This window comes from Theobroma cacao, chromosome 6 (genome assembly GCF_000208745.1).
Source record: "Theobroma cacao cultivar B97-61/B2 chromosome 6, Criollo_cocoa_genome_V2, whole genome shotgun sequence".
NCBI classification, from domain to species: Eukaryota; Viridiplantae; Streptophyta; class Magnoliopsida; order Malvales; family Malvaceae; genus Theobroma; species Theobroma cacao.
In genome coordinates this window covers 19,325,095-19,352,431 of record NC_030855.1, presented here as the reverse complement: position 1 = coordinate 19,352,431, position 27,337 = coordinate 19,325,095, and the positions used below count along the sequence as shown (strand labels likewise).

General features: G+C 35.3%; 4 protein-coding genes and 1 pseudogene across 6 annotated transcripts; 1 reads left to right on the top strand and 4 right to left on the bottom strand.

The window, feature by feature from the left end:
- On the bottom strand, nucleotides 599-1,653 carry LOC18596146 (annotated as a pseudogene).
- On the bottom strand, nucleotides 2,421-4,901 carry LOC18596145 (mediator of RNA polymerase II transcription subunit 9). Its single transcript, XM_007024438.2, has 6 exons — nucleotides 4,587-4,901; nucleotides 4,426-4,488; nucleotides 4,244-4,324; nucleotides 3,860-3,918; nucleotides 3,707-3,790; nucleotides 2,421-2,735 (listed from the first exon to the last, which is right to left on the bottom strand). Exons 1-5 carry the CDS (start codon nucleotides 4,812-4,814, stop codon nucleotides 3,733-3,735), a joined length of 489 nt encoding a protein of 162 aa, XP_007024500.1. The 5' UTR covers nucleotides 4,815-4,901; the 3' UTR covers nucleotides 2,421-2,735; nucleotides 3,707-3,732.
- Nucleotides 5,018-7,073, top strand: LOC18596144. Its single transcript, XM_007024437.2, has 2 exons — nucleotides 5,018-5,175; nucleotides 6,686-7,073. Exon 2 carries the CDS (start codon nucleotides 6,698-6,700, stop codon nucleotides 6,896-6,898), a length of 201 nt encoding a protein of 66 aa, XP_007024499.1. The 5' UTR covers nucleotides 5,018-5,175; nucleotides 6,686-6,697; the 3' UTR covers nucleotides 6,899-7,073.
- On the bottom strand, nucleotides 7,283-16,056 carry LOC18596143 (beta-galactosidase 17). 2 transcript variants are annotated; one of them, XM_018123404.1, is made up of 19 exons: nucleotides 15,791-16,056; nucleotides 15,224-15,328; nucleotides 14,762-14,957; nucleotides 14,166-14,254; nucleotides 13,888-13,968; nucleotides 13,046-13,140; nucleotides 12,406-12,476; nucleotides 11,805-11,895; nucleotides 11,616-11,733; nucleotides 11,439-11,534; nucleotides 11,306-11,354; nucleotides 10,109-10,296; nucleotides 9,930-10,001; nucleotides 9,620-9,769; nucleotides 9,133-9,183; nucleotides 8,505-8,670; nucleotides 8,173-8,318; nucleotides 7,973-8,038; nucleotides 7,283-7,711 (listed from the first exon to the last, which is right to left on the bottom strand). In XM_018123404.1, the coding sequence occupies exons 1-19, from the start codon at nucleotides 16,016-16,018 to the stop codon at nucleotides 7,607-7,609; spliced, it is 2,163 nt and encodes a 720-aa protein (XP_017978893.1). In that variant the 5' UTR covers nucleotides 16,019-16,056; the 3' UTR covers nucleotides 7,283-7,606. The 2 variants fall into 2 exon arrangements, 1 of the variants encoding a protein (XP_017978893.1); XR_001928526.1 differs by having other exon boundaries at nucleotides 7,685-7,711; nucleotides 8,164-8,318; nucleotides 15,791-16,047.
- Nucleotides 21,429-24,888, bottom strand: LOC108662622 (protein indeterminate-domain 11). 2 transcript variants are annotated; one of them, XM_018123951.1, is made up of 4 exons: nucleotides 23,902-24,887; nucleotides 23,369-23,765; nucleotides 21,541-22,848; nucleotides 21,429-21,500 (listed from the first exon to the last, which is right to left on the bottom strand). In XM_018123951.1, the coding sequence occupies exons 1-3, from the start codon at nucleotides 24,104-24,106 to the stop codon at nucleotides 21,732-21,734; spliced, it is 1,719 nt and encodes a 572-aa protein (XP_017979440.1). In that variant the 5' UTR covers nucleotides 24,107-24,887; the 3' UTR covers nucleotides 21,429-21,500; nucleotides 21,541-21,731. The 2 variants fall into 2 exon arrangements, with proteins under 2 accessions (XP_017979440.1, XP_017979441.1); XM_018123952.1 differs by lacking the exon at nucleotides 21,429-21,500 and having other exon boundaries at nucleotides 21,856-21,983; nucleotides 22,094-22,848; nucleotides 23,902-24,888.

Below are 27,337 nucleotides of genomic sequence, written 5' to 3'. Positions count from 1 at the left end.
TGTTGATCCCATACTAAAGAGTTTGGTAGAAAATCTCTACTCGTGAAACTGAAATTCTGTCCACAAACAGATGTGTCTGTGTATATAATAAACATATCATAATCCTATGAGGAATATGATTCTAAACTCTAATTATAAGTTAGATAAATGTCTAGGTAGATTTACTAGATAGTTCGGGTCCATTTGACCCAATTCATATTCCAAGATAGGGGATAATTTTGAGAAGGGGTCTTGCAAGTTTGGCGTTGGCTGACTACTTGGGGTTTGAGACGCTTCATTAAAATGTGAAACAATATGATAACTCAATAGTCCAGTTGAACTATTATACGCTTCTCAAAATTTCACATGGGTTTGTTTCAGCCTAAAGGTTTTCTTGGACCATTAGAGGACAAATGGCACTTGAATGGGACCTTCTTCTCCTTCTATAAAATAAAAATATAAGGACAGACAGGCATCCCATCATAGGGTAGATGCTGTTATGCTTTCGGATGCAGATAGAATAACTTACGGAGATGAATAAGAAGGATAACGGGAGTCCCTTTATCATCCGAATCAACCATTGCACCAATAAGGGGCATGTCTTGTATAACCCAGAAAGAGATAATCAGAATCATAATAATAATACAAACTTATACAAGTACATGCCCCAGAAGTAAATGTACACTCGTAATAATACATCAATTTTGGATGTCAATCTACATTTATTTTTCACTTATGTATCATCATATCATAAATAAGATGAAGAAAAATGTCAAGGCTAAGATGACATAACTAACTGTGTCGATAGAACAAACTTCCTTTCTACTAGTTCTTCGGTCTCAAACCTGATCTCATGGCTTTCACAATAATTTCAAGATCTGGCTTCACTTCATCATCACATACTCTCATAAAACTCTGCTTGACGTTCAAAGATTGACAGGTTGTGGATTCTTGAATGCTCCAAAAATCATTAAGTGGTGATGATGGTTGTCCACAGCAAACTGCTGCTCCTGAGGCTCTTCAACATAATAATTATTCGAATTATACGAGTTCAATGGGTCTGCATTCACCATTTCACAACCTAGGGTTGAATCGCCAGGTTCTTGCACCTGCAAATGTGACTGCTGTTGCTGCTGATGAGCCTGTGCTCTGCATATGGCTAGCTGATGAAAGACCAGGTCAAGCTCAGCCTGACTGTACTCTATCTGATGCTGAAGCTCTTGTATGATCCTGTAACAACCTCCAACAGGGTCATTGGCTCGCACATCGGATTGGAATATGATGGTATGCATGGCAATGTCTTTCTCAGGAGAATTGAGGTCCTTGATGACCTTGGTGATATTGCAGACTCCAAACAATTTATGCGCAATGAGGAATTGCCTTTGGCGATCATGAGGAAAATAAGGGGCGAGAATACAGTCAGGAGCGCACTTCCTGCGTCGGTATTTACACGCAGCGCAAGCTTGTGTTGTGCCGTTACTACGAGTTTTTAGAATGCTCATATTTTGGTGGTGGTGTTACTTTTATTACTTAATTGTTTAGAGGGATGAAATATCGGCGTTGCCGCCTGAGATGGCGCAGGTTATTTTTCTTTTCAGAAATGTTTATTTCTGAGCCTTTTTTGGGTTCTTCCTTTGTTTTCTCCTGGTGAGACGGGCATAACGGAGGGATAAATGGGAGATGCAGATAATTGAAAGGAAAGACAGACAGACAGACAGAGACACACAGGTTAGTATATGAAAGAGAGAGTCAACAAATTCTGTTATGCTAGATATTTTGGGGCCGTTACGTCATTCTCTGGAGGTTTGGCAAGTTGGCAGACTTTGAGGTATCCCTTTTGACGGAACTTCAAAATCCAAATGGATTCATCCTCTTACCTATTTTGTTGCGTTTTTGAAATTTTTTATTCTGGATTTTGAAGATACATTGATGTCTAAAGTAGTAAGTCACCTTTATCTCTCTATCCACCTCATCTCCCCCACCTTGGTGCCTAATTTTGAATCCGGAACTTCAGTTTACCAATAAGTTTCAGTAATTCACAATACTCTCTCCCATTCGTTTCTGAATGTTTATTTCCAGGGAATTTCTACCGCCACCTTAATTTCTAGGCTAATGAACAATAAAACGTAGTGTTTCAGGAGGCACTCTTGAAGCATCAGATCAAACTCAACTCTGAAAGCTTGGTACTCTTCAGCTGGACAGGTCCCCTGCAGAAGCGGGTCTCGTTTTAACCATGGCATCCTTCAATAACAGAATACCAAACAGCGCTTGGCTGGAGTATTGAATTGCAGTCTTAACATTGGTGAATCAAATGGTGAAGCAAAAGGATGACTCTTTTGCAGGGTATACCAGAACCACATGTGCATTGCAGGTATGAATCTTAACAATTCTTAATGTAAATTCCCACAGTGTGAGAGAATCAATTTGAATGCAGAACTACATGATCGAAATAATCCACTTAGTGGACAGAATTTATCAATCTCATTGAACTTTCACTGAAAACCTTATGAACATCCAGCCTCCAGCACTAATGGGACTCAGAGCTCAATAACATTAAAAGGAACCAAAAAAATGAAGTCAAGATTGCATTTGAACATCATCTCATTCCAAAGGAAATCGTAATAGAAGAACAAGCTAGACAACAAACTAAGAATTTTCTACTTGCTGAACAAAAAGATGTATGTGATCTAATTCTATGATTACATGTTCTCTGGCTTTCCTTCTGAGCTTTCAGAGTTAAACAGAATGCTCTCAACCTGAATACAGCAAAGCCAAAATAATGGTTGCAAGCAGTAGTTCAAATTTGTTGACAAAAACAAACATCAACAGTAAAGAATCAAAGAAGAAAAACAAGATATATACAGTTTTATGTTTTATGGCAACAAATACGCAGTTTGAAACCAGTATCAACTAAATAAAAGAACAGCAGTCAGCAAGTGCAAGCAATGGTTAAGTGCAAAAATGTAGACATCTAACAGATGGTCTAGAACAGAGCTGAACAATTTTGCAATTTCTTGGAAATTATCTGCTAGAAAGTTTTCAACGACAATGGAATAAGATTTGATCCCCAAATGTGTTAACAAATGTTGGCTAATAATTTCAAAATCAAGGAGAAGAATTTAAATCCTTTCTCTTTGGTTTAAATTGAACTCTAAGGGAGACAGGTAGCAGGTCTGCAGATGAATGGTAGACAACCACAAAGCAAAGTTTGAACCATAATCTGTGTAACCTCCAAGAATATATTTCCCAAGAGGCCAAAGTCAGTTTTATCAATGAAACATAATGGAACGCAAACCTCCAGAAGAACAGACTCACTCTTGGTAGCAACGTTCTTTAATTGGTAAGACTCTCAAATAGAAAACACTGCTTGCTATGGTTCCAGTTTTGTTTTTCATTAAAGTCCCAAAAACTTGCTTGATCGTAACATTCATATGTTAACTTACCCTTGCCCTAATCTGGATCTGCCCTCACCGAAATTCTAAAACAATATACCATTAAGACTATACGCTCTTTTACTTATTTATAAAAAAATGCAACATGAGTATACAAAAAACAATCTACACCTTTCAAACTAGCTCATGTAAAATTGCTTGTTTGAATCGAAATTCTTTATGAGCAATTCTCACTCAAATTGGAAATTAAATTGATATGTTACAGTAAACGGTGCAAACTGCAACATATTTATCGACTTGACTTAAGTAAAATTGTTTTGCATGCATTTTCTCACCTGTGCTCAGTTAGAGTGAGAAGCAACTAGGGCTCAGTCTTCACAAGGTCTTCAACAGAGATTCCATAGTTGGCAATCAAATCCCTGAAATAACCACATTCAATAAGTAGAAAACTTCAAATGCGGAAACAAAAACCAGGGTCAACTTCTCACCTCCTTTGATTTAGTAGTTGTTCACTTTCCTCCAGCTTTTGCTTCTGTCCTTCAACAGTCTACATCCCAAAAACAAATTTATATTAATTATATCACAACCCCTCAATTAGAAAGGACCACAAATATCAGAAAACAATATATATTCTCTAAAAATGATGGAAAAAAAATTCCGAAAATTCAAACATTCTACAGAAGCCTGCCCTATGTTTTACCTATTTTTATGTTTCTAACAAACTATCAGGCATCAAAGAACATGTCTAATCGCAATTGATGGAATCATGGGTAAAGTTCATTAAACCCCCAGATGCATCTTTGTCAACATCTCTATAACATTAAAACAGAAATTACAAATTAAAAAAACGAAAAAGAAGAGTTGCTCATTACCATAGCTTTGGTGTTAATTGATGCCGCAATCGAGTTCAAAAGCTGCTGGCACTTCTCAAAGTGATTGTTCAGTTCATTAATCTTCCGAAAACCCCACAACAAAAATAAAATCAATAATCTTCAAAATAAACTCTACGCCAATTTATAATTGAAAAAGAATAAAAAAAAAAAACCCAACAAACCAAAGCATCAGAATGTTGATCCCGACTTCCATTATCAATTGCATCACCCAAATTCTCCACCAACTGCCACCCCGAAAACAAACACATAAAGAAACATCAAGCACTTTTAAAAATGAGAAGTTGTGGTACAACTTTGTTAAGGTTGTGGTTCAAAGGAGTACCTGTAAGAGGTGAAAGTGAGAAGCTAGTGACTGATGGTGCTGATTCTGCTGCTGCTGCTGCTGCTGGTGTAAAATACGCTGTTGTTGGAATTGTTGTGGATGGAATTGTTGTTGTGGTGGTGGTGGAGAGAGGTATAGATGGTCTTGATTGGTGGGAGTAGATACGTTACTGTGGGTCGGAACGCTGGGGATCATAGTCCAGCTCCCTCCTCCTGAGTACGGATCCATCGGCTTTCTTTCCCTCGCTTGCTCCCTGGCTTCTTTTTCTCTACCAGCGCACAGTTAGGCAGAGATATGGGAATTTTTGCTAATGTACGCCTTTTTAACCACGTTATCCAGTAATATTCTGCCACGCGTGGAAACAAATATTGGAAACGATGTCGTAAGAATGAGACTTTTATTTTTTTTCTTTTCAACATAAAAACAAATAGTGGGCTTCATTTGCAGCCCCCGAGAGAAGAGGGAATTTGAAATGCAGGGTTAACACTTATGTTTCCATAACGAAATTACTTACCCTTCATTTCTCTTACGCTCTCCGAGTTATTGGCAAAAGGACTCAATCAAAAAGATTTTCTCTTCAACTTCTAAGGTTCAGTTCCTTCTATCTCTTATCTCTTATATGATCTGGGGCCTGTTTCTGTTGTTTTTTTTTTTAATTCCATTTCTCTTTTTAATGTAAAGTTAGCCAATTAAGAAGGAACTGGCAGAAAAAAGGTTTTTTTTTTTTTCCCGGGGATGGGGATAGAGGGGCCTTGGATCATTGATTCGAGGAAATGGGTACGTGCCCAGAACTGCGTTAGAGGTTAAACATTTAGGTCTTTTCAGGATTTTGGTCATTATGATAGCTGAAGTTAACCGCTTCCGTTTCTTGTAGAAATTATGCGGCAAAATGTTAGTTTTGAGTTTCTAAATTAAGGTGACTTGTAGAATTGACCCTACATTGTTTAAAGGAATAAGTTTTTAGTATATGTTTTTGATTGTTTGACTTCTTTTCTCAAATTGTTGAACATGCCGGTGAGAGTTGGAAATTTTATGCATTGTTTTCTAGCATTCCGAAAACTCTTTTCTTCACTCTTCTTAGGAAACAGTAGGGAAAGAAATGTTCATCATTTTGTATTGCAACTAGCTTTTGCTTTCTGCGGGTGGTTGGTGGTGTTGTTATCAGTGCCATGGAGATGTTTTTAAGTCTCTAGAACAATGTTGGGGTTAAGTTCAATTGAAGGGATTGAAAGGAAAAAGCTGCCTAGGGAAGTACGAGATGATTGTTAACTAATGCTTTGTATGTTGAAAGCTTAGTCTAAGGAGGAGCTGTTCTTATATATTTCTTACTATTATCTTTGGATAAATAGTTGTTCTGTGTTTATTAGTGAACAGAATACTAGTGTTTCCGATACTTAGCAAGAATAACAATTCTGGCTTCTCATGGTATAAGACAAAAGAGGCTTCCCAATGTTATGCATCATTAAGTAGTCATCCTGTTGTCTTGTATTTCAAGCTGTCAACAAGGATGATGTTACCGATTTTCAAGAGTCAAGGTGCATTTTTATGTGAATAGAAATAGAAATTGTACTACAATGAATGTCGGTATCTACATATTGTTCCTATTGATCAAGCTCAATGGTGTGGCTGATTATTTCAGTCAATTGGAGTATTTGGTCTCAAGTTTCAAGTTTTAAATCTGTAGTCTCACTTACCAGTTTTAACTAGTGTTGAGTTTTAGCTTTAGTTGACGTTTGGAGTGGGAATGTCTAAATCTTGGTTCAAAACTTCAAATCTTATTGGCCAAAAGGGAAAAAAAAAAAAAAGACAGCGATTTCATACTTCTGAAATTACATGAATCCAAAGGCTCAAATCTGATCCAAATTCAATGTTGAAGGCAACCCGAAATTTTAGTGATGAGTATGAGCTACAGGATGGGCATATAGCTGTTTATGGGGCATGCTTCTATTCTTTTGCATTATTAATCAATACATGCATGAGAAAGGTAGCATCACAGTTTTATAGTTTAGGTTTACTGAGTTTATTCACAGTTTTGACCTATATTGGTTATTCTAATGAGCAAAGAGATCTGAATTTGATGTGACATTGGAAAATTGCAGATTCAATAAAATATGGCAGTGAAACCTACAGTAGCTTTGAGGGCTGTACTTGTAGGAGGAATAGCTGTATTTGCAAAAGTAGCTGGTGCAATGAAGGCTGCTGGTGGTGCCAAGCTGGGTGCAGCAGCAGCTGCCATGACAGTGGCAGCATCTGCTGCTTTGTCAGGATCAAAACAGGACTCAAAAGATGAATCTAAGCAAACGTCAAAATGATCATCCCTTTTTCCTTCTTTTATCAGCTTCTAGACATTTGTAATGTATGTAGCATAGTTGGCTGCTCCCGTGAGCTTGTTGGGAGCAAATGGCTATGTGTGAATGTAATTTTGGTTATCACACAGCTTTTAAATCACTTGAAATAAGAGAAACCTACACCGTTGAAATGAATTAAGCTTATTGCCATTTGATGCTGAAGAAAAAAATACTTGCAAATTATTTTGTTGCAAAGTTAGGCAGTGTAATGAGGAACTGTACCAGTAGTCTGAGATCAAAATCAGATATGGGAAGGAGATTTTGCATCTTTCAGATCATCGGGGCTCACTTAACTAGCGACGCCACCAGAGAACTGATGGCCTTCCCAGGCCAGCTGAAGATGGTACATTGCCATTCAAATTCAACTGTGATTGATTTTCATACAATTTTAACCAAAAGGCATAATTTTGGTAACAATAGAAGTGTGTCTCTCGAGTCCTACATAAACAATCCAGTGCTATGTTTTTTTTTTTTTTTACAACTTTCGCCCACCTCCATCCACCCAAAGGCACATTCCCTGAGGGCAAGGACAACAAATGTGATATGATGCTTTTATGTTATAAGACAATCCTGCAAGGCTGCAAGGGAAACATTCTCTGATGGTCCAGCCATGGTGGATTGGAGGTTTAACTGTGATGCTCTACCATCTCCAAACTTGGCATTCAGGTGGCTTTAAAGTTGACGCACACTTGCTTTACTTGATCCACAATTGAAATCTTGCTGATCAACTGAATCAACCACAAGCTCAGGGTTTGGTGATTCTAACTCGAATATCACCTACACAGTGGTGAACCAATCCAGTTATGGAAGAAAATTTCATTGAAAATCGTAAAATACAAGCCTTTTTCTAAATTACCAAATGAATGCAGCAATCTACATATGTATAGGAATCGAAAACTATTTAGCATGTTAACAACCAGACAAAAAACACAAAACCTATATAGCATTTTTGACAAGAGGGAGGGGGAGTAGGAGGGGGTGGGGGGATTTGGATTCCTCACTATAAAGTTGAACAATATAGACATAGGCATCCCATACCAAAACATTTTCCCCATGCCGAAGGATTGGAGCAGGGATATAAAGGTTGCATTGTGGTCCTGAAGTCTGCAAAGAAAAATCAGTTATTGATTTGCAGAGTAAAACAAATTATTCAAAAAGAGAAATATGAGCAACATAATGTTAAATGACAATTAAAATTAAGAACAGCACACAAGACCAAGGAAAAAAACCTAGCTTACTGGCCAATATCTTCCGATGTTGAATTCATTAACAAAAGCAATCCCTTTACCCCAGGCTCTAAACGAAATGAATGTATCTGTAACTTCACTAGTTTTATCAATAGAGAAATGACCAGTGTAGAATGATGGTCCTTCTAAAACATCCTCTGCATAGGGAAAGCAAATAGTTACAAGATTATCATTTTATTACATCATATTTTGTTTCTTCATTAGTGCATACTTGTTAGCAATGAGGTATATTTATAAGAACATGTAAAATGAACAAAAAAACTACACAGGAGGAAATAATACAACCATTGATACAGCATGCCTTTTATGTTCTAGAGACACACCTGACTTGTGCTCTAACTTTTTGCGGATGGATACTTTAGGGAATTCAGATGCAACTTGAATGACAGGATTGAACTTTGGCACCTCATTCAGGTTTTGGAAAGGAATTGGGATCATTTTCCATCTGTTCAAAACTCTCCCATCTACATAAACAGAAGACAAAATTCCCTACAAAATCAAAGTCAGGAAAATGGTCAAATTCTCTGTTAAACTAGGAAAAATGCAGCAGCAGACTATAGGCATTGATGCATATGGTGCAGTGGTGGTTTTAAAGAACCAGTTTTCATTGACAAACAAGCTCATTAAAATGAAGTTTCCCTGAAAAAGGAGCATAAAGCTATCAAATAACCATTTTAAATATGCTACCGTGGTAGTAAGCAATGTATTGACTGATTCAAGGAATTTCTCTCACCTTCTACTGCACACTTTCATTTCCAAAGAAAATAAGTTCAGTTCCCATCAAAACAACAACTACAACAATAGACTTTCTATATCTACTATCGAAAGTGCACAATTCCAATTAATAGCAATGAATGATGATTTGACTGATGCCAATAAATAAACACGGGCATCGACCTGACATCATTTTAGAAAGAAAAGAACAATTTTCTGCTCTACAGGCAAGTTTACCTTCCTGTCAAACAAGTATGGTCCATAATTTACACGGCCCATGTTTTCAACCTGCATACATCAAGTTGTAGAAACTTAGATATGAAATACGTGTATGGATTCAAGTTTTACATTAAAAATTGATTATATAATTTTTGTTTCTCAATAAAAGACAAAAGGATAAAAAAAAATAAAGACTGAACTGAGAAGACATTGCTGGTTAGCCGTGCAGAAGCTTTGTTCACATGCGACATTTGTTAGGTATGTAACTGAACAGTGAATAAAATTTTGTTGAATTGATTTCATCCATTATTCCCGGTTACAAAACACTGATTATAAACCGTCTATTTACAGGATGTATAAACTTAATGATTCCAGAAGACAAAATATTTTCACTATGCTGCCATTTAACAATTACAAAGAACTAAAAAAAAAAAAAAACCAAAGAACTAATTGCCAAAATGTCATAAGACATGAGGGTGTTCAAAGCCAGAGGACAGTTAGTTACCAAAATAAATAAGCTGGTGTTAGAAACACATTTAGCATTAGGAAGGTAAATTGCTTGATTTGACCATCTTTCAATTGTACCAACATATGATACTCGTCCACCATCAGCTCTAGAAGGGCATGATATGAACACTTGAGCTCTGTCATGCACCTGCAAGAATTATATTTAGAGAAGTAATAATCTTTTAGAATATTAAATTTCTATGAATTATTTGTCAATATTGAACAATTAAGGAAAGAAAATTCAATATATAGCGATAAGGCTAGAATGAATTAGTAAGCTTAACTATAAAATGAGGAAGAAGGCATACCTTTGGTATAAATAGCTTATTTCCACCAGCTTTCGATGCATATTCAGATACATATAATAGAAATCCAAACATCTGGACATTAGGAATAATAACAAGAGACAATATTCAGCAATTTTGGATTTTATTGACATGATAAACATAGAAGCTAATGAGCAACAGAGCCACTAATTTGCACGCACCTGGTAGAAATACTCCATTGCAGTTGGATTTTCAGCTTCAACAATGTGTGCAGAATCAAACCCATCAAGTAAATCAAATAAACTTCTTGTTTTTTGTAACTGGATAAAACCATATCCTGTCTTTTTATTACTGGAAGGAAATGAAGGAAGAGATACTGAACTATATTTCCCCACCACTCTCCTTATGGCTAAAGGCAGAAAAGATTCAATGAAAAGAATATACTACTGTTAGAAAATCACTTGCAAAATAAGATAGTAGGAGTTTGTTTATCTCAACTATTAAATTGTATACAAGTAACAGAAAAGCCTGACTCCACAACAAACTTGGAGAAAACGATCATCACACAAAAACGACTCTCAATGAGAATGCTGAGTGTAAAAATAAACAGCAAAACTAACAAAAATGCAATACTCTTTAAAGATAGAAGCTTCCTGCATTTGAAGTGTGTGAGCAGTTGATACCAGACTCAGGTTTTGAACACATAACCCATTCCCCATGAATTTAACTTCTAATCATGAATCATGTTCTTAGCAAACACAAGACAAGTCATTTGACGGCAAGGCCTGTGGAATGGCCTTTCAATGTATGAGATGTAATACACTGCAGATTTCTCCTTGGTGCAAATTTACTCATATTCTCCACTATAAACAAGAGGCATTCAAATGCTATTGTTTGTGACTTCTGACATTTTCAAAAGATGGTAACACTCAGTCCATTAATTTCCATCAACATGTGCATCAATTTCAGAAATTGTCGATTGCTTAAAACTGTAATTAGTGGTTACATTCACATAAAAGCCACACCTATAGAGAAAGCTGTTTTCCTCTAACACCAAATGACAGGATGATGCCCGTCTAAATTAAGGGAAGTTGAATAGGTGAGCTTCTTCTGCCATTGGTGTAATTCATCCGCTTAAATCCCTCTATCTCCTGTCCAGCACATCACTCTGTATCCACTGACTCATTCAAAGTTATAAGTATCATTCTTGGTCACTGAAGGTGTCTATCAGCTCATCAAAATGCATTTTTCACATTGATTAAGATGCAAAAAATCAGGCCAATAAATTCAAGATTTACATGTAAAGTTTGCTGAGAGACCATGGACCACGTAGTTTTACTTTCAACAACGCCATGCAAATTTTCAGCATATTATCCCTCTAGTCTTGAAATATTCAGCCAGAAAACATAGGATCATACCTTTGAATTTTGCATTGTCCACATCACCAGACTCCGTAATTGGCGCATCCTGGGTAAAGTAAAACCAATTTGAAGCTTGAAAGATTTTGCATAAGTTAATGTACTAACTACAACAAGGAATAACCATCCTCACATAATCATAGGAAGTTAGATCAGGCTTGTAATCTGACTCATCAGCACCTGTATTTGCCCCATTATAAAATCCAAAGTTTGTTCCACCATGTGCCATCTGGAATTTGAAAGCCTAATCATAGCATGTCCATACAGATCATAAGCTCACAGCAGCAAAAGTAGGATAGGAAGAACATACATAAAGCACGACAGAACCATTTCGTGACAAAATCTTTTCCAAGGCAGCTGCGGTAAAATCTGCATCTGTCCTTGCAATCTTCTCACCCCAATGTGTAAGCCAACCTGTATAAAACTCCCTGAAACAAAAAAGCATTGTGAACATTAACATATTTATCAATTACAATAAATAAAAAATAAAGACACCTACGAAGAAAGTGGTGGTGATTTCCCAGGGGAATTGAACTCCTTTTGTAACTCAAATATGGGCCAAGGATCATCCCCAGTAGTGAAGTCAACAGCTACATATCAGAAACAAGTATTAACTTAAGAAATTGCAGGTATGCACACGCAGACATATGCATGTATCTTTGTTTAAATGTAAACATTTTGTTTAAAGCATGCAATTCTCTGACCTCTGCACTGCACCTAAACCTAGAAACCTACCATCAAATTAACGATCAAATTCATCTTTGGGGAAAGTTCATGGATAAACCAGATGCAATTGTTAGTGATGAAACTTTCAAAAAGCATAGATGAATATGAGACTATAAAACAATATAGTAAATCCAAAGAAGGTATTAAGATAAAGTCATTACATTATACCCCTTTTTTCTTTTTCTCTTTTAGAGTTGGGAGGGGAGGAAATATTTTATGATAATAAGAGTTAAATTTTCAAAGTGCTGATGACTTGACCCAGAAAAGAGTGGTAAGGAATAGGTAGATTATTATCCATTTCTTAGGTTATGAGATGCTCTGTTGCTATAGTTTCACAACTTATCAAATAAGAACATGCTGATCTTGAGAAGTACCGGAAAAGACATCATCTCCTACAAGGGTTCCTTTTTCAAGAGTTTCTCGAGAACCTCCATCTGTAGTATACCTGAAACCATTATAATCCATCCGAATAAATATATAAATAATCAAAAATAAGAATGCAATACTGTGCTTGACGTCATTTGATCAAAGTAAGTTTCTTGACAATACTTCTAATTCATAATAATATCAACGAAGTAAAGTAAAATATAAGACTGGATATATAAACTACTACTCTGCCATTCTGTGTGCACAGAAAGAGAAGATAAGAAACTGAACCAGTCAATATTTGCAGGCTCAAGTAAAGTCCTTTTTCATCTTGTTAGCAATAAACATAGTTTTTTATAGTTATCACCTCTCAAAGAGTCTTAAGAAAATTCCTAGAAATCGTATCATAGTCAAATATCCTAGATGAACAGAGGTAAATAGGCATTGGCTATGCAATGCTTGGAGAAATCCAGGCTATGCAATGCATTGGCCTAAATGCCTGCCTCATCTGCCAGGTATCTCCTTAAGCACTCTAATAGAATGTCAGTACCACAGTGATGCAAACCTGTTTTTGCTGCAGAATTAGATTTTACATGATAAACCAGAAGATTATCCATTGGCTATAGATTACAGGAAAAAACTTCTTACAAAATAATGTCTTCCCCAAGATGTCCTCTAGCCAACTTCACCAGGTGACGAAGATAAGCTTTATCATCTCCATATGACCCAAATTCATTTTCTATCTGTGCCAAAAAATAATATATCATTTTAGTGTAATTTTACTAACATAAAATGTTAAAACTTTCAGAGAATGACATCACAGTACAAATGAACATATAGTTCATTGGAAGGAACGAAATGTGGGATGTAAATAAAGGGAGTATCACCCTTTTTTTCCTGTGTGATATGGAGAAAATAAATGAAAGGACAAGAAACCTGTGAAAGATGCATTTCTTTCAGGTACACCATGTATAATCTATCAAAAGGTGGGCGACAAAACTAACTTAGCTGGAGGGTTATCTATCTTGACCTTGATTGGGCTCATTTATTTGTTCCCTTAAATAATTTGTCACTCTTAACCAAAAAACCTAGAAGAAAATGAGGTGGTTTAAGCAAAGTCTAGTTTTATTTTATCTTAGTCTCTCTGTTTTTTGTCCAAGTATCTTCCTAGATATCACACGTTTTTGTTCTCATCATGAGAAAAGAGGGTTGTTTCCACAAGTGCCATAGTTCATAAACATTGAACTCAGCTCAACCACCCAGTTAGCCTTAATCCCAGATAGTTAACTCAGCCACATGAAGAATCTGGCACAGTTACCGGATGGAGAAATTTGTTTTAGAAAATAGACATGAGTGGTTCTATGATTGCTTAAAAATCCGTAGAGATAAAACAGAGTGGCACCTTCGTTTTGTTAAAGAAATTTTGACTAGCTAATAAAATATATCATGGAACATAGTTACATATGGAGCAGTAGATATTCTATACATACCTGAACCATTATAATAGGACCTCCATTACCATAAAGAAGAGGAGCTACTTTTGGAAGTAGGACTCCCCACCATCCTTCAACCTGTAACATCACATTAAAACATAATCCAGCAAAATACAAATGCCAGTTGGTCCATCCTCTGAGAACATATTAAGTAAACAGAAACTATACAACTCAACTAAGGCATGCATGCTAAGCATGAAAACTCCAATGTTTTATCCAACATCATATCTCTTAATATTCCTTACTAACAAATAAAGGACTATATGAGAACATACCAATTGGAGGTAAGCAGGATCTGATGACCTTAGTCTGATATCTGGTTCTATGGCAAGTAACCAAGCTGGGAATCCTCCAAGATCCCACTCTGCAAGTGACATATGTTCCCAAAAGGAAACCATGAATTGGTCAACACCAACTTAAGACATCTATTTGTCATAAAAACACAGGAGAGCCAGAAATTCTGCTGTACATGCAATTATGTTAGTTAGCACAGTGTACTAAAATATTTTTTCCCGTATACTCCTTTGGTAACACTTGTAAAAAGAGGGAAAATATGTCTCAGATAAGAATACAAGAAAACAACAAGTGCTCAAGATTAACAGAATGAACAGGAAACCCTTTAAATTAGTTTATAAATAACTTTCAAGTCAACCATGAGTATAAGAGACTGAAAGAAACCTAAGAAGAAAAAAAAGCTATAATCAGTTCACAAGAGCAGGGAAACTTTATCTTATAAGATTAAAAAGTGCATACATATCCATCCCTCATTTCAATGAATATAAGAAGCAATTTAGTAGGAAGTGGTTTGGTGCATCTGTAACAGATAAAGTAAATATTATGCACACACACACACACACACAACAATGACTACCTGCACAAATATAAGGCCCAGCTCGAAGCATAACAAGGAGACCTAACTTCTGGCAAAGTTTGAGAAATGATACTAGATCTGCAATGCCTTCAAAAACCAGTTTGCCAGGCTCCGGTTCATGCAAATTCCAAGGAATATAAGTTTGAATGGTATTCAGTCCCAGTGCTTTTGCTCTTAAAAGCCTATCTTCCCAGTACTGCATCCATAAGATAGTCAGTCATCAAATGGCTAAAAAGAGCAACCGGCTCCCCACTTCTAACAAATGAGAAGTTAAATTTGTAATGTCCACCAAGAAGTAACAAATCTCTATTTTCTTTTTTTTTTTGGCATTTATATCCTCCCATATACTAAAATTCTTAAAATCTTTTCTACAATATTTTTGATTCCCACTTATCTCAGAAAAACAACAACTGCAAGATATTAATAAATTTACAATATGCTAATTGCTAACTACAAGAATACCTCAGGAAGAATGCGGAAATAATGCAAGTCACCACCAATTATCTGAAAAGGCTTTCCATCTTTCCAAAACATATCCTCCGCAATTTCAAACTTTCTAGCATCACTCTGAATAACAATCACACAAAAGAATACCAGTCAACATTTAAAAAGTAAAAAATAAAAAGCCAGAGAGTTTAAGCAACAACAAAGAAACAACTACCATGAAAATTTAAGAATTTCAATTTTTTTTCAGTTTCTTTGTAACTTCCTACAGGTTCTCAAAATTAAGAAGAAAATAAACAACATTTACTCAAAATTCACAATTTCACATCATCATAATTAATTCAGTTGATGGGGAAAAAAAGAACTATCCAAATTCCTTATTTCGTTTCCTCTAAAACTCCACGTTTCCCCTCTCAATTCGAAATAGAAAATCAATATACATATCTACATATAAGAATATATATATATATATATATAGACACACACACATTTGAAAGCTACTCTAAAGTTTAGTTTTACGCATGAATTTCCAGAAATGAAGCGTACGAAGAAATTTAACTTTGAGTTTTTTACAAGATACTTTACTTTTTCGAGACGATGCTGACGCTGATGAAGACGAAGATGGAGGTGAAGATCGTGAGAGTGAGAGGAAAGAGAAGGGAGAGAAGCGAAGACGGGAACGAAAGCAACGAAAGCTACAATGGAAAGCAAAACGAAGAAGATCAACGTCGTTTTGCTGCTTCGCTTTCTCGCCATCGCCGCAGTTGATTTGGAGGTTGACTCCGTTGCAGCTAGCTTTTTACTGTGATTCATTTCTTCTGCTTTTAAGCTATCAGCTATAGCATTTAGCCAGAAATTTAAAAAAAAAAAAAAAAAAAAACCCTCACAGCTACAGTGTCGCTTTACTTCAAAGTATGATGACTTAAATAATTTTTTAAAATTAAATATTCTTTGAGTCAATCAAATGGATTGCGCCAAAACGAATTGTCGTTTGGCGTTTGGGATGGTCAGAAACAGTTATTATAGCGGTTTCCCTTCCTTGTCAAAAAATTAATAGTTATAGTTAATTTTATTTATTAACTATAAATTTATTTCATTTGGTTGAATGTATTAAAAAATATTTAAAAAAAACATTATTTTTTGGTTTCTTGAAAGTATGGGAAATTACTAAATAGAAGGCATGTTATATCATGTGATTGAATTTTACCATCTCAAAGAGTGTAGGCATACATCATTCATACATATTAATTTCCGGTATTCCGTACTTAGGTTTTTATTTTGGCAGGGACCAGGGAGAGTGATCCAAAAAGTGAACCAACTCTGCTCAGCTTTTGTTTGGAAATGTAAAGAAAGATAGCCTAAAACGGGCCAAACTGAACTGGGACTTCATCATTGATTATCCAAAGAATGAAGGGGGCTTGGGACTAGAGAACTTGATAGCCTGAAATGTTGCATGTATCTTAAAGCACATCTGGACACACTAATTTTGCAATCCAGGCTCTATTCGGGTAGCTGGATCCAAGCTTACCCGTTCAGACATACTAGTTCCTGGCAAGTAAAAGTACCCAGACCCTGTCCCCGCAGATGTTGCAGCAAGTAGAGCTATATGGACTGCTTCAAATTTTGGTGAATCAACAACTGCTTATACATGGAATTACCTCAGACATAAGCAAAGCAGAGTGCCTTGGCATAAATTGGTGTGGTTTCCGGTTCATGTGCCTAAATTTTCAATGATCACTTGGTTGGCAATATTTGACAGGTCCAGGATAAAGTCTTGGGGAACTACTTTACAATCTACATTTTGTTTACTGTGTAATGAAGAAGAAGAAGAGAGCAGACATCATTTGTTCTTCTCAGCAAGTTTGGCTCAAAGTATTCCATGTTTCTTCTGTTAGCATAATCTCTACAAACTGGTCTGATGATATGAATTGGACAATATCCACTCTCAAAGGGAAAACCTCTTCAAACGATTGTAGTCAGGTTTGCATGGACTGCTACTCTTTATTATATTTGGAGACAAAGGAATTCCAAAAAGCATAAGCAGAAGTCTCGATCCTGAGGAGGTGTTTCAACACGCAAGCTTAAAGTTCCATTTCGAAGTTCTCAAATTTAAATTCCAAAATGATTTGAGATAAATTTTATAAGAGAAGAGAAGGATATCTCTCATTATATATGTAACTTTATATTACATATAAAAAAAATTATAAAGATAATTATTTAATTTATTTTAAGAATCTAATTCTTTTAATAGAAAATACATGCACCTTTCACCAAATCAAATATTCATGCGATTAATTATTTCTAGCACATTTACCTTGAAAAAGAAATAAGAATGACCCACTTATAAGGCTTTAAGTAGAAATTATTCCTTAAACATGAATAATGGGAAGTGAGTGGTAAACGATTGGGCCTTAAAATTTGAAATTGGGCTTTTCCCGCTGACTTGCTTCTCTTGAACAATAGAATAAAGCATGAACAAGTCCTAGCACATGATTTTTCTTCAGAAAATTCCCTTAACAAACTTTTGGTGGATTTTGGCTTTTCAGGTGACAATTTATACAATAATCATCCAAAAAAATGGGTATGACTTTTCTATAATACTTTTTTAAAAAAAAATGGGACTTTTCAATCTTCGTGAATAGTGGGCCTGAAGTTATGTAATTGGGCCCCATGGTCCACCACAGTTTTAGTAGGCCTGGAACAATGCCCCATGGCCACATGGTACGTCTCTTTCAAATGACACCTTTTTAGTCAAATTTTTCAAGGTGATTTTATCTTTTATAAAATTATATATATATATATATAAAGAAACTATAGAAAACCAAAAAGAATTAAGTAAACTTGTGAAACCAGTAAATTCTCTTGGAAAACCCAGCAAATTTATTAGTTATGGGGATAGTGAAAACAGAAATCAACTTTGTGAAAACCTCAAAGGCTGTGTAAAGAAACAAAGTGTGCAGAGAAAAGAAAAAGAAAGAAGAATGAAGGAATGAAAATGGTGGGGTTAAGGTAAGTCAAAGATAAAGGCAAATAGTACCATATAATAATCAAAAAACACAAAGTTGGAGAGGGAGAGGGAGACTAAGGGAGCATCTCTACAATGACAAGTCAACTGGGTTTATAGTCATGCCTCGATCCCACCATGAAAATACTCAAAAACAACAAAGAAAGCCACCATCATTTTTCTAGCTAGACAATCACAGCTTTGATAATTAGCAGCTTTTGGAGATACTACCACCATATAATGTTTTCTTTTTCTTTTTTCCTTTTGCTCTTAAAGAAGTGAGAAGTCTACCCCCCCAGCAGACAAAAAGCCCCCAAAATCTGAGACATTACATATGGGATTTAGGGGATTGTGCTTTAGCCCACCACTCCCAGTACTATTACCTTTCCTGCCATCTTGTCTTAAGAGAATTCTAGGTGCGTAAATGACAAGCATGCCGTTCTCTTTATATGGGTGTTAAAGAGAAATCCAATATATTATGGCAAACATGTCACACTCCAACATGCATTCTTTTACTGTACACATGAGAGAGAGAGAGAGAGAAGGGGATCGAGAGTGTGTCTGCTTTTACAAGGATGAGCATGCCTTACGATATAAGCATGAGATCAAAAGGGGTAGTGGGGAATTCAGATTTGGAGAGGAATCTCTTTTAGTTTTCTTTTTTTTTTTTTTAATTTTCTTAACTTTTCTTTTCCTTTTTTGCTAAACCAAATGAAATGACATGTGCCAATGCCACTTTCAAAGTTAGCTCATACATCTATTTAAATTGACCTAACATAGCAATATTTCTTAGGGATGAGCATCTTTCTCGACGTTTCTCTCTCTCTAGATCTGATGGTATTTGTAAAGGTTCTCAGAGAAAACTACTTTTTCTTATGATAGGCTAATCATACCTTACTTGATAACATTCCCATTTGATTACTCAAACACTAGTCTCTCTCTCCTCTTTCATCCACACAAATACAAAAACAATGCAATAGAAACACCATGCTGGTAACAGCTTCAAGGACAAAAAGGAAGGGGAAAAAAAAGAAAGATTTCTTAGAATAATAATTTATGAACAACCATGATTTTCCTTTCTTTAGCACTACTATACAACTTTTGAGTAATTATTATGGAACCTTTTTGAGTCCTACTGGTATAGTGGAGACCTTTGAGTTTGAATTTTGCTAATCAAAGAGAAAGAGAGGGAGGGAGAGACAGAAAAAGAATATAGGGCAACTACAATGGAATAATGTTATATATTAAAACCAAAAGAGGCCTTGTTAGAATAGCCATTTCTTATTTGTACTCAAAGGTAAAGCTAAAAGGAGGAATATCTGTTGGAAGATTCATTATAATCTGACCTTTACAAAACTTCATTCCATCAACAACATTCTTTGGAAAACATTCTCAGAAACCCATTAAAACTAGCTTTCTCTTCATCTAAGAAAGTTCACCTTTATGTCTATCTTTGGCATCATTCTTTTTTGATACCAAAGAAGAGTATATGTATATATGTATATTTTAGAACATTAGTGCACATACTTGATTTGCATATTGACTCACACATGGTAAAATAAAAACACATATGAACCCATAGGTGAGAATAATATATTTCTAGTATAAATAGTAGTACTACATGAAATAAAAAAAAGGATGTCAAAAAGGAAATATCACCTTTTCTATTTTAATGTGTAGAGGCCAATAAGCAGAACGGATCCTTCCTCGGGATTGAAACCCACTTGCACCCACACCAGGTGTCAAAAAGCATCTCTTTCTTTCTTTCTTTTTTTTTTTTTTTTGGTTTTTCAGAAAAAAAAAAAGAATAAGAGAGAGAGAAAAAACAAACATATAATCTAACCCAAGCTAACTTAACTTGCCCATCTCTGCACATTTTCACGAATCTTTTCCTCCTAAGAATCCAATGCTTTTGTACTCTCATCAACTCGTATATTCATTACTTTTTCTTTGTTTCCTAAAAATTTTGACCTAGAAATATTGTTGGTTAAAAAATTAAAATTTTTTGGTCCGCTTTTCAAAATTGATATGAACATATTGAAATTCACATGACTAGATTCATCTGCAAAGATGGAAAATTGTTGGATTTTTCACTATAATGAAGAGTGAGATGGAGGAGTTGGGGGAGAGGGGCCACCATGAGTATGGACATATAGCTAGTGGGAGCAACATGAGTTTACCTATAATGGGAAGTTTTGCCTTTACATAATAAGACGGTGAAAACTTGTCTTGTTTTGTAGTAAAGAAGGCAAATAATTGTGGCGAAAATTTGATCAAAAGTTTATGTATTTCCTTTTTATGCACAATCATGTATAGTGTCAATTCAAAACGGACATACCCATTGTTATTGAGACAATGAGATGGTGACCAACAATGTTTTTCCTTTTCTTAAAAAATCGAGGGGCAAAGGTAAGCCCATATACAGTTATTTCCTTTGCAATGTAAAAGGAACATTTAGGATTCTCTTCCCATACTCAACCGCTTGGAAATTAATGTAAACATCTCATTATTACACGTTGAATATCATAATGGCATAGGGAATAATACCATTCCTGATTGTCTTCAACTTCATCATTACATATAGGAAATAAATACAATCTTTCTAAATCATTATGACATTGCATGATTTGATTATTAAAAATGTTTATATTCTAAGATTTCTTGCGCATGAATCTTAATATAACTTGCCACCAATGATTGTGCAATTTGATAGTCTCCTTGAACCTTGTATTTTGATTTTAAATGTATATAATCGTGGATTAAACAAAAAAAGGATAAACAGTAACCCAATCAATTATGAATAAAAATTTAAAACAAAATAATAATAATAATAATAACTTGCAAGGAGGTGAAGGTTTAGGTAGCTAAGCTTTCTAAGTTATTAAAAGACTTATTTTAATATCATGACTACATATATTAGCTAACTTTAGATCATTAATTACATTGGTTTTCTACTAACGCGTAAGGGGCTTAAGAATTGAAAAAACACCTAATGAATATGATTACATTAGAAGACTAAACCCATTAATTGGATGACATTCATCATGAAGTTGCTTTCTTTTGGGAACTGCTTTCACATACATCAGCCACTGTTAATACTACTATATAACTATGTTAAGTGGCAAAACACAAAAAAAAAGAACCTTAGGGTTTTCCTTTGTAGGTTAAGTTTTATATATATATATATATATATATATATATATATATATAATATGAAGATTGAAGAATATACTACCATTGAATTAAACAAAAGGGCAAAAATTTGTAGCATGGGCAACATATAAGGAACTGATATATATATATATATATATATATATATATATATATATATATATATATATATATACCAGTATTTTTGAGAGGTCCTTCCCTTCGGAAAGATTGTAGCAAAGATCGAAGGGTATAAAAAGAAAGTAACAGAATAAAACAAAAGGAGAATATAAAATTTAACATATAGTATTTGAAAAGTAGTTTAGAAAGAGAGAAGGAAAAGAAAAAAAAAATAAAAGGTTTCTATATTACCTAACCTTGCCATGGTTTTTGCGACTGATTGCGTTGTTCATGCGAAGTGTTCATGCAGTTACTAAGACCAGCAAGATTGAGAATATCGCTATGAGAGAAAGCTCTAAGACCCAAGAAATCTCTCGTCAAGCCTTCACCTTGAATACCGCCAGTTTCGTGATCATTCCTAGCGGCGGCAGCAGCATTTGTCGTTGTTGTTGGTGTAGTTGTTGTTGATGAGAATGTTTCATTTATGAACCTCCCATCCTTCGTCTTTGCGTTCAAAATTCCACCAAATGCATCATCAAATGAAGTGCCGTCAAATCCAGTGCCAGAAGACAAAGAATTCATCATGTCTTGAAGGAGAGAAGGAGGGGGAGCACCTGAGCCAGCATGATCACCTGCATTGGCAGCAGCAGCAGGTTTATGGTTCTCGAAAGAAGCCACGCCGTGGATAAACCCACTACCTACAGCCAGTTCTTCACGTGAAGACAAGTTGAGGCCAAAAACAGCTGTTGTTGTGTTATTGTTACTGCCAGCAGAATCAGCAGACACGTGAGCTTGTTGGTGGGGTCTGATCAAGGAAGCAGCTGCAGCAGTAGCTGGTGCTGATGATGAGCCAGTTTTGCTGCTCATGGTTGCACCCATCTGGGCTGCTTTCTGAAGTAATGCAGTTGCTGACATGTGTGGGGATGGTACTGTTGTTGGATGGTAGGCAGGAAGAGTGGGGCCAAGACTAGTAGGGTTAGGGTTGGGGTTTTCATGATGTGTTAAGTCCTGATGGTGTGTTGTTTGTGTGAATTCTTGATGATGATGATCTAATCTTGCGGAGAAGAATGATGATGATGATGAGGAAAGATCTATAGGCTGTGGTGGTGGGCCCGGACCAGCCCCTAGCATTGGTTGGCTAGCGAGCCATGGAGGAATCTCTGGCCTTAGACTGAAACTTTGTTGCTCTTTCTTAAGTGAAAATGCTTGTATGTCTTGGGCATTGAATTGGGGAACTTGTAAATTAATGTGAGATGCTGATGCTCCTGGTTGATGCGAGGAGAGAAGTGGGTTAGCTCCCGTGATTGCTCTTGCGCTCTCCTCTGCTAAAGCATCACAGAAGGCTCTGTGAGTGATGAAGCTATCTCTCCTGTGAAAAAAATAAATTTAAAAAAACGAGAAAAAAAAAAAACAAAACCAGTCATAAAGTGCTATGACAATGCCAGAAATATTTGACTTTTTCCCTCAGTGTCTCTCTCTCTTTCTCTTTCTCTTTTGCCCCTCTCTCTCTTTCTGCTTCCCATCATTTCTTCACTCAGAGAGCATAGGACAGATTGTCCACATACGGTGATGCAAATAAAATTTCCATATTTATTAATACTAGCAGGCATCTCTCTCTCTAGGGTATGAAAAGTAGAAAACTGCTGCATGTATTGCAATGAATTCTTCAATGCATCAGACAAAAAATGAAAAGTTTATCATCTGAAAATATATATATATATATATATATGGGATTTTGAAAAAAAAAATACTGAAAAAGAAAACTCGTTTTTCAAATTATATACTCAAGTGACGCCTCAATAAGTGAAGGATTTGACTGTTGTGCTTAAATGGAACTGTGTTCATGTTTTACATTAATTCCCAAAATGATTTGGGTTAGTTATTATTACCTTGAGAAGAGGGTTCCACAGTCACATCTGTATTCTCTAGTGCCACAAGTCTTGGAGTGAGCCTTCCAATCCGATTGAACTGCGTACCTTTTTGAACACTTATCACATTTCCATTTCTTCTCACCATGCTTTCTGCAAAAATGCTTCTTGATTCCTGTCAAGTCCCCAAGGGCCCTTGATGGGTCATGATGCACACAGCTGGGTTCTGGACAGACATACACCTTCTTCCTCACCTCTTTACTTGTTCTTTGCTTTAACTTCCACGGCAAGTTATGCCCTCTTCTGTGGAGCTGGAGGTTCTGGTCTCTTTGAAACCCTTTGTTGCAGATCTCACACACAAATCTATTTGTTGCCATGAGTGTTTTAGGAGACAAAGCTATCACTTCTGCATCTGGGTCTGATTCAAAACATCCAAAAATGCGTAAATAATTTTGAAGAAAATGAGCCCCAGATGAGGAAAGTAAAAGTAGTTAAGGAAACAAAAAAACAAGCAATAAAAGCTATGGTGTTAAGGTAAGGGTTTAAACTCAAACCTGGGTTGCCTGGCAGGTTTCTCTTTTTCTTAGCTGGCTGAGTTTCAGGTGGTGGAGTACTAAAGTATTGTTGAGGATAGTTGGTGGCAGCTTCGGCTCTATTGCCTGAAGAAACACTTGCTTCACCAGATGCAGAAGTCAAATTTGACATATTCTCTTCCAGAACTTGTTGCTGTTGATCGTGGAATAACAAACCTTTCATCATCTTCTCTTACATAACCAATTCTAGGACTCTGAAGGTTGCATCATCGACCATGGATCTTGGTTTTACATACATAACTAGGGTACAAAAGATCCAAAGACAAAACCAAACTAACCCAATAAAGGAGAAAGAAATTGATACTTGACATACTCAAGTCGTCTTAACATGTATGAATACCATAATCCTCATCATAGGCCTATGATTTTTTCTTCTTTGTTTGGCCTCAACCCAAGAGACAATTTTTTGTTTTTAAGAAAACTCAAAAGAAACAAGAAGAGAGAGAGAGAGAGAGAGTAATAAGTAACTAGCCAGATAGAGCTTAAGCAGATCCTCTATCCACTTTTGTGCTTCATGCTTGAAACTTACTTGCTAATACCAAAAAAATCCAACAAGAACCACACAAATATGAACAAATAAAAAAGATAAAGAAAAAGACTCAGCTCATAAAACTCAGAGACAGAGAGATGTGGATGAGAAGAGATCCCTCTGTAATCCTCAAGCAGTCCAAAACAAGAACCCAAAATCACAAACCAAAGAGGGGAACCCTACGGGGCTAACTCTGACGTTGCACTTTCTGTCTTTTCCTCTGTTCTCTTCGCAGCCCCAGAAAAATCCCTTCTTTCTTTATTGTCTAGCAAATTTCTACTACTGAAAACATATACTTTTGTTTAATCACCCACCTTTCCCTTCTCTCTCACAAAGTAAGGACTCTAAGACGCAAAAGAAGAGATAAATAAAGCTATAGTATAGTCTGATTTGTACATCCAAGAGAAAGAGAGAGAGATAGCAGAAAAGAAAGAGATGTCTTGATTTGTATATATTTTTATCTCACATCATGGGGTAGTAGACCTTTCTCCCAGCTTTCTACATTTACAGTGACATGATTGAACCATTGATTAAATTTCTAACAGGCATGGCTAAAAGCTATTTCCTCTTACATTTCTTTGCTACTTTTTATGTTTCATTTCATTATCACTTAACTATTGTTTATGTCTTTCTTTCTTTATATATATATATATATACGAAGACTAATTAGTTGAAATCTCTGACAATTGTGCTTGTACATGAATTATATTAAGTATGATAACCTTCCCTCTTAGGTTTTTTATACCAGTGGACCAGGCCCTATCCCTAAGTTCTAAACTTTAATCAATTTTAATTTTCCCAATGGAACTTAATTAGGTGAAGTTTCTTGGATGATGTCTTGAACTTTCCATTGCAAATATTATGAAAAGTAAAATTAAACATCAATAGTAATTAAAGTTGCTAAAATTTCTTGAATAGTAAAAGAATTGATTAAAATGAGTACTTTATGTTCGCAAAATTCAATCCACAATGATTAAAGGTAAAAGCTTAGTCATAATAAAAATTAGAATATGTTTATTTAAAAAAAAAAAAATTGTTTTGTCATTAATTTTTGATTAATATTCTCACAAGATTCATCGAAACAACTTCATCTAAGTCTTATCATATAATACAGGTAACAAAGATCTATCTCTCCAAGCCTACCAAACTTGATCAGCTCTTGCTTATCATGATGATCATGATTAATATGAACATAATGAGTTAGTAAACCACATAATTCAAGCCATGCTAATAAACTGTCATCATTGTTAAAGTTGTTACATGCATCAAGGTAATTATAGAACCATAGCTTATAATTCAACCATGAACGTGGGGGAATTATATTATATATATGAGCTGCACTAGTAGATAAACACCAAACAACACACTAGATCAGTTGACTTCAATGTCAATATCAGAATGGAACCATTTGGGCCTTTAACGGAATTTGACCGCTTAATAATAATACCCGGTCTACACCTTCACATTTTAAAGGTTAATTGTACTTGACCCCTTATCTTTAGATAAAGGGCTTTATTGACTTACCTAATTGGTGAATTACATATAACATTTTTCTTCTTTCTTTTTTGGACCACACCACCCATAATTTGCACACTCCTACATGATTCAATGAATCCCCCATCAATAACGAGTTGCTCATTACTAAGTTATTTGGCTTGATAGTTAATGATTTTAGGTTTTAATGTCATTTTGTTGGTCTTAAGTTCAAATGCATAATCTTTATGTCTCAATAGTTAGTGATTTTAAGTTCAAATGTCATTCATCCATATTAATTTTAATTGCATAATTTTTATAGAACGTGATATATCTTATTTTAATATGAAATTGAATAATTTATCTATTTTGGATTTTAAAATATAAAAAAACTAATAATCCTTTGTCTTGAGTAAAAAATGTTTTCAAATTGTTTTTGTAAGAAAATGAAACCTTTTGAATCGATTTTACGAGCTTAATTATGTCTCTAATTTTTTTTAAAAAAATATATGTTATATAGACCCAAAATAAACCTTCGTGAACCCGAAAATGGTTTGTCGATAGCTTATTGTAGACTGAAATTGAAGAAGTTCATGTCAAGGAAGTCATGTAAAACTATACGAAAAAGGTCATCAACAGTCGACAGTGAGACAAAAGATATAAGAAAAGGTCATAAGAAATTTAAACTAATGAGAAATGCATTGCCATATGTACACTTTGTTTAATGCTAATAAATTATAGTTATGGAGCTACATTGTCTTTCTGTTTGTTCATGTTTTCGATGAGCCTGTGTTCCCTAACGCCAAATAATAAAAAATATATATACAAAAAGGAGTTTTTAAAAAAGATGGGGGTAAACATAAAAAATATATTTTCCCTTTGTCATTTACCTTGTTTTATTCTTCAATGATTTGGATTTTGAAATGGGATCTTGCTCGACCCAAGTGTCAACTATGCTCTCCCAGCTCATCCCTGCCATTAAAATAACTGTAATGCTTCAAAAGAGAAATCAAAAGGAGAAAGAAAGTTTTTTTTTTTTATATATAAATAAACACAGAAAGTATGAGACACATATCCAATTTCTTTTATTTTACTATATGTACGTCAAGTATTGCTCTTATCTTCACCAGTTTTTTCTATACAAAAAACCAGTTCCACATGTGGGATGTGTCTAACAACAAGGGGCAAAGGGTTCCCTTTCTTTTAATGAAATTCTTGATGATTAAGAAAAAGGAAAAAACAAGAGGCAAGGGGCCTAAGTAGTTAGCTTGGCTCCAAGCTTGCAACAAGAAAATACAAATCCAAATATTCAGCTAAGCATGATTTCCTTTGGGGAAAACAATGGGCAATCAGCTATGAGTTATCATAACATTGTATTATTAGAAAGGAAACGTT

Excerpts from the sequence above, each read along its gene's own strand:
- LOC18596145 (XM_007024438.2), bottom strand. The coding sequence starts at position 4,814 with ATGGATCCGTACTCAGGAGGAGGGAGCTGGACTATGATCCCCAGCGTT. Across the intron at positions 3,919-4,243 it reads CAATTAACACCAAAGCTATG|ACTGTTGAAGGACAGAAGCA; the intron begins GTAATGAGCAAC and ends TTTGGGATGTAG. Across the intron at positions 3,791-3,859 it reads CAACTACTAAATCAAAGGAG|GGATTTGATTGCCAACTATG; the intron begins GTGAGAAGTTGA and ends TGGTTATTTCAG.
- LOC18596144 (XM_007024437.2), top strand. The coding sequence starts at position 6,698 with ATGGCAGTGAAACCTACAGTAGCTTTGAGGGCTGTACTTGTAGGAGGA.
- LOC18596143 (XM_018123404.1), bottom strand. The coding sequence starts at position 16,018 with ATGAATCACAGTAAAAAGCTAGCTGCAACGGAGTCAACCTCCAAATCA. Across the intron at positions 11,734-11,804 it reads AAATCACCACCACTTTCTTC|GGAGTTTTATACAGGTTGGC; the intron begins GTAGGTGTCTTT and ends TTTTTGTTTCAG. Across the intron at positions 10,002-10,108 it reads CAATGGAGTATTTCTACCAG|ATGTTTGGATTTCTATTATA; the intron begins GTGCGTGCAAAT and ends CCTAATGTCCAG.
- LOC108662622 (XM_018123951.1), bottom strand. The coding sequence starts at position 24,106 with ATGATGAAAGGTTTGTTATTCCACGATCAACAGCAACAAGTTCTGGAA. Across the intron at positions 23,766-23,901 it reads AAACCTGCCAGGCAACCCAG|ACCCAGATGCAGAAGTGATA; the intron begins GTTTGAGTTTAA and ends GTTTTGAATCAG. Across the intron at positions 22,849-23,368 it reads TGTGGAACCCTCTTCTCAAG|GAGAGATAGCTTCATCACTC; the intron begins GTAATAATAACT and ends TTTTTTTCACAG.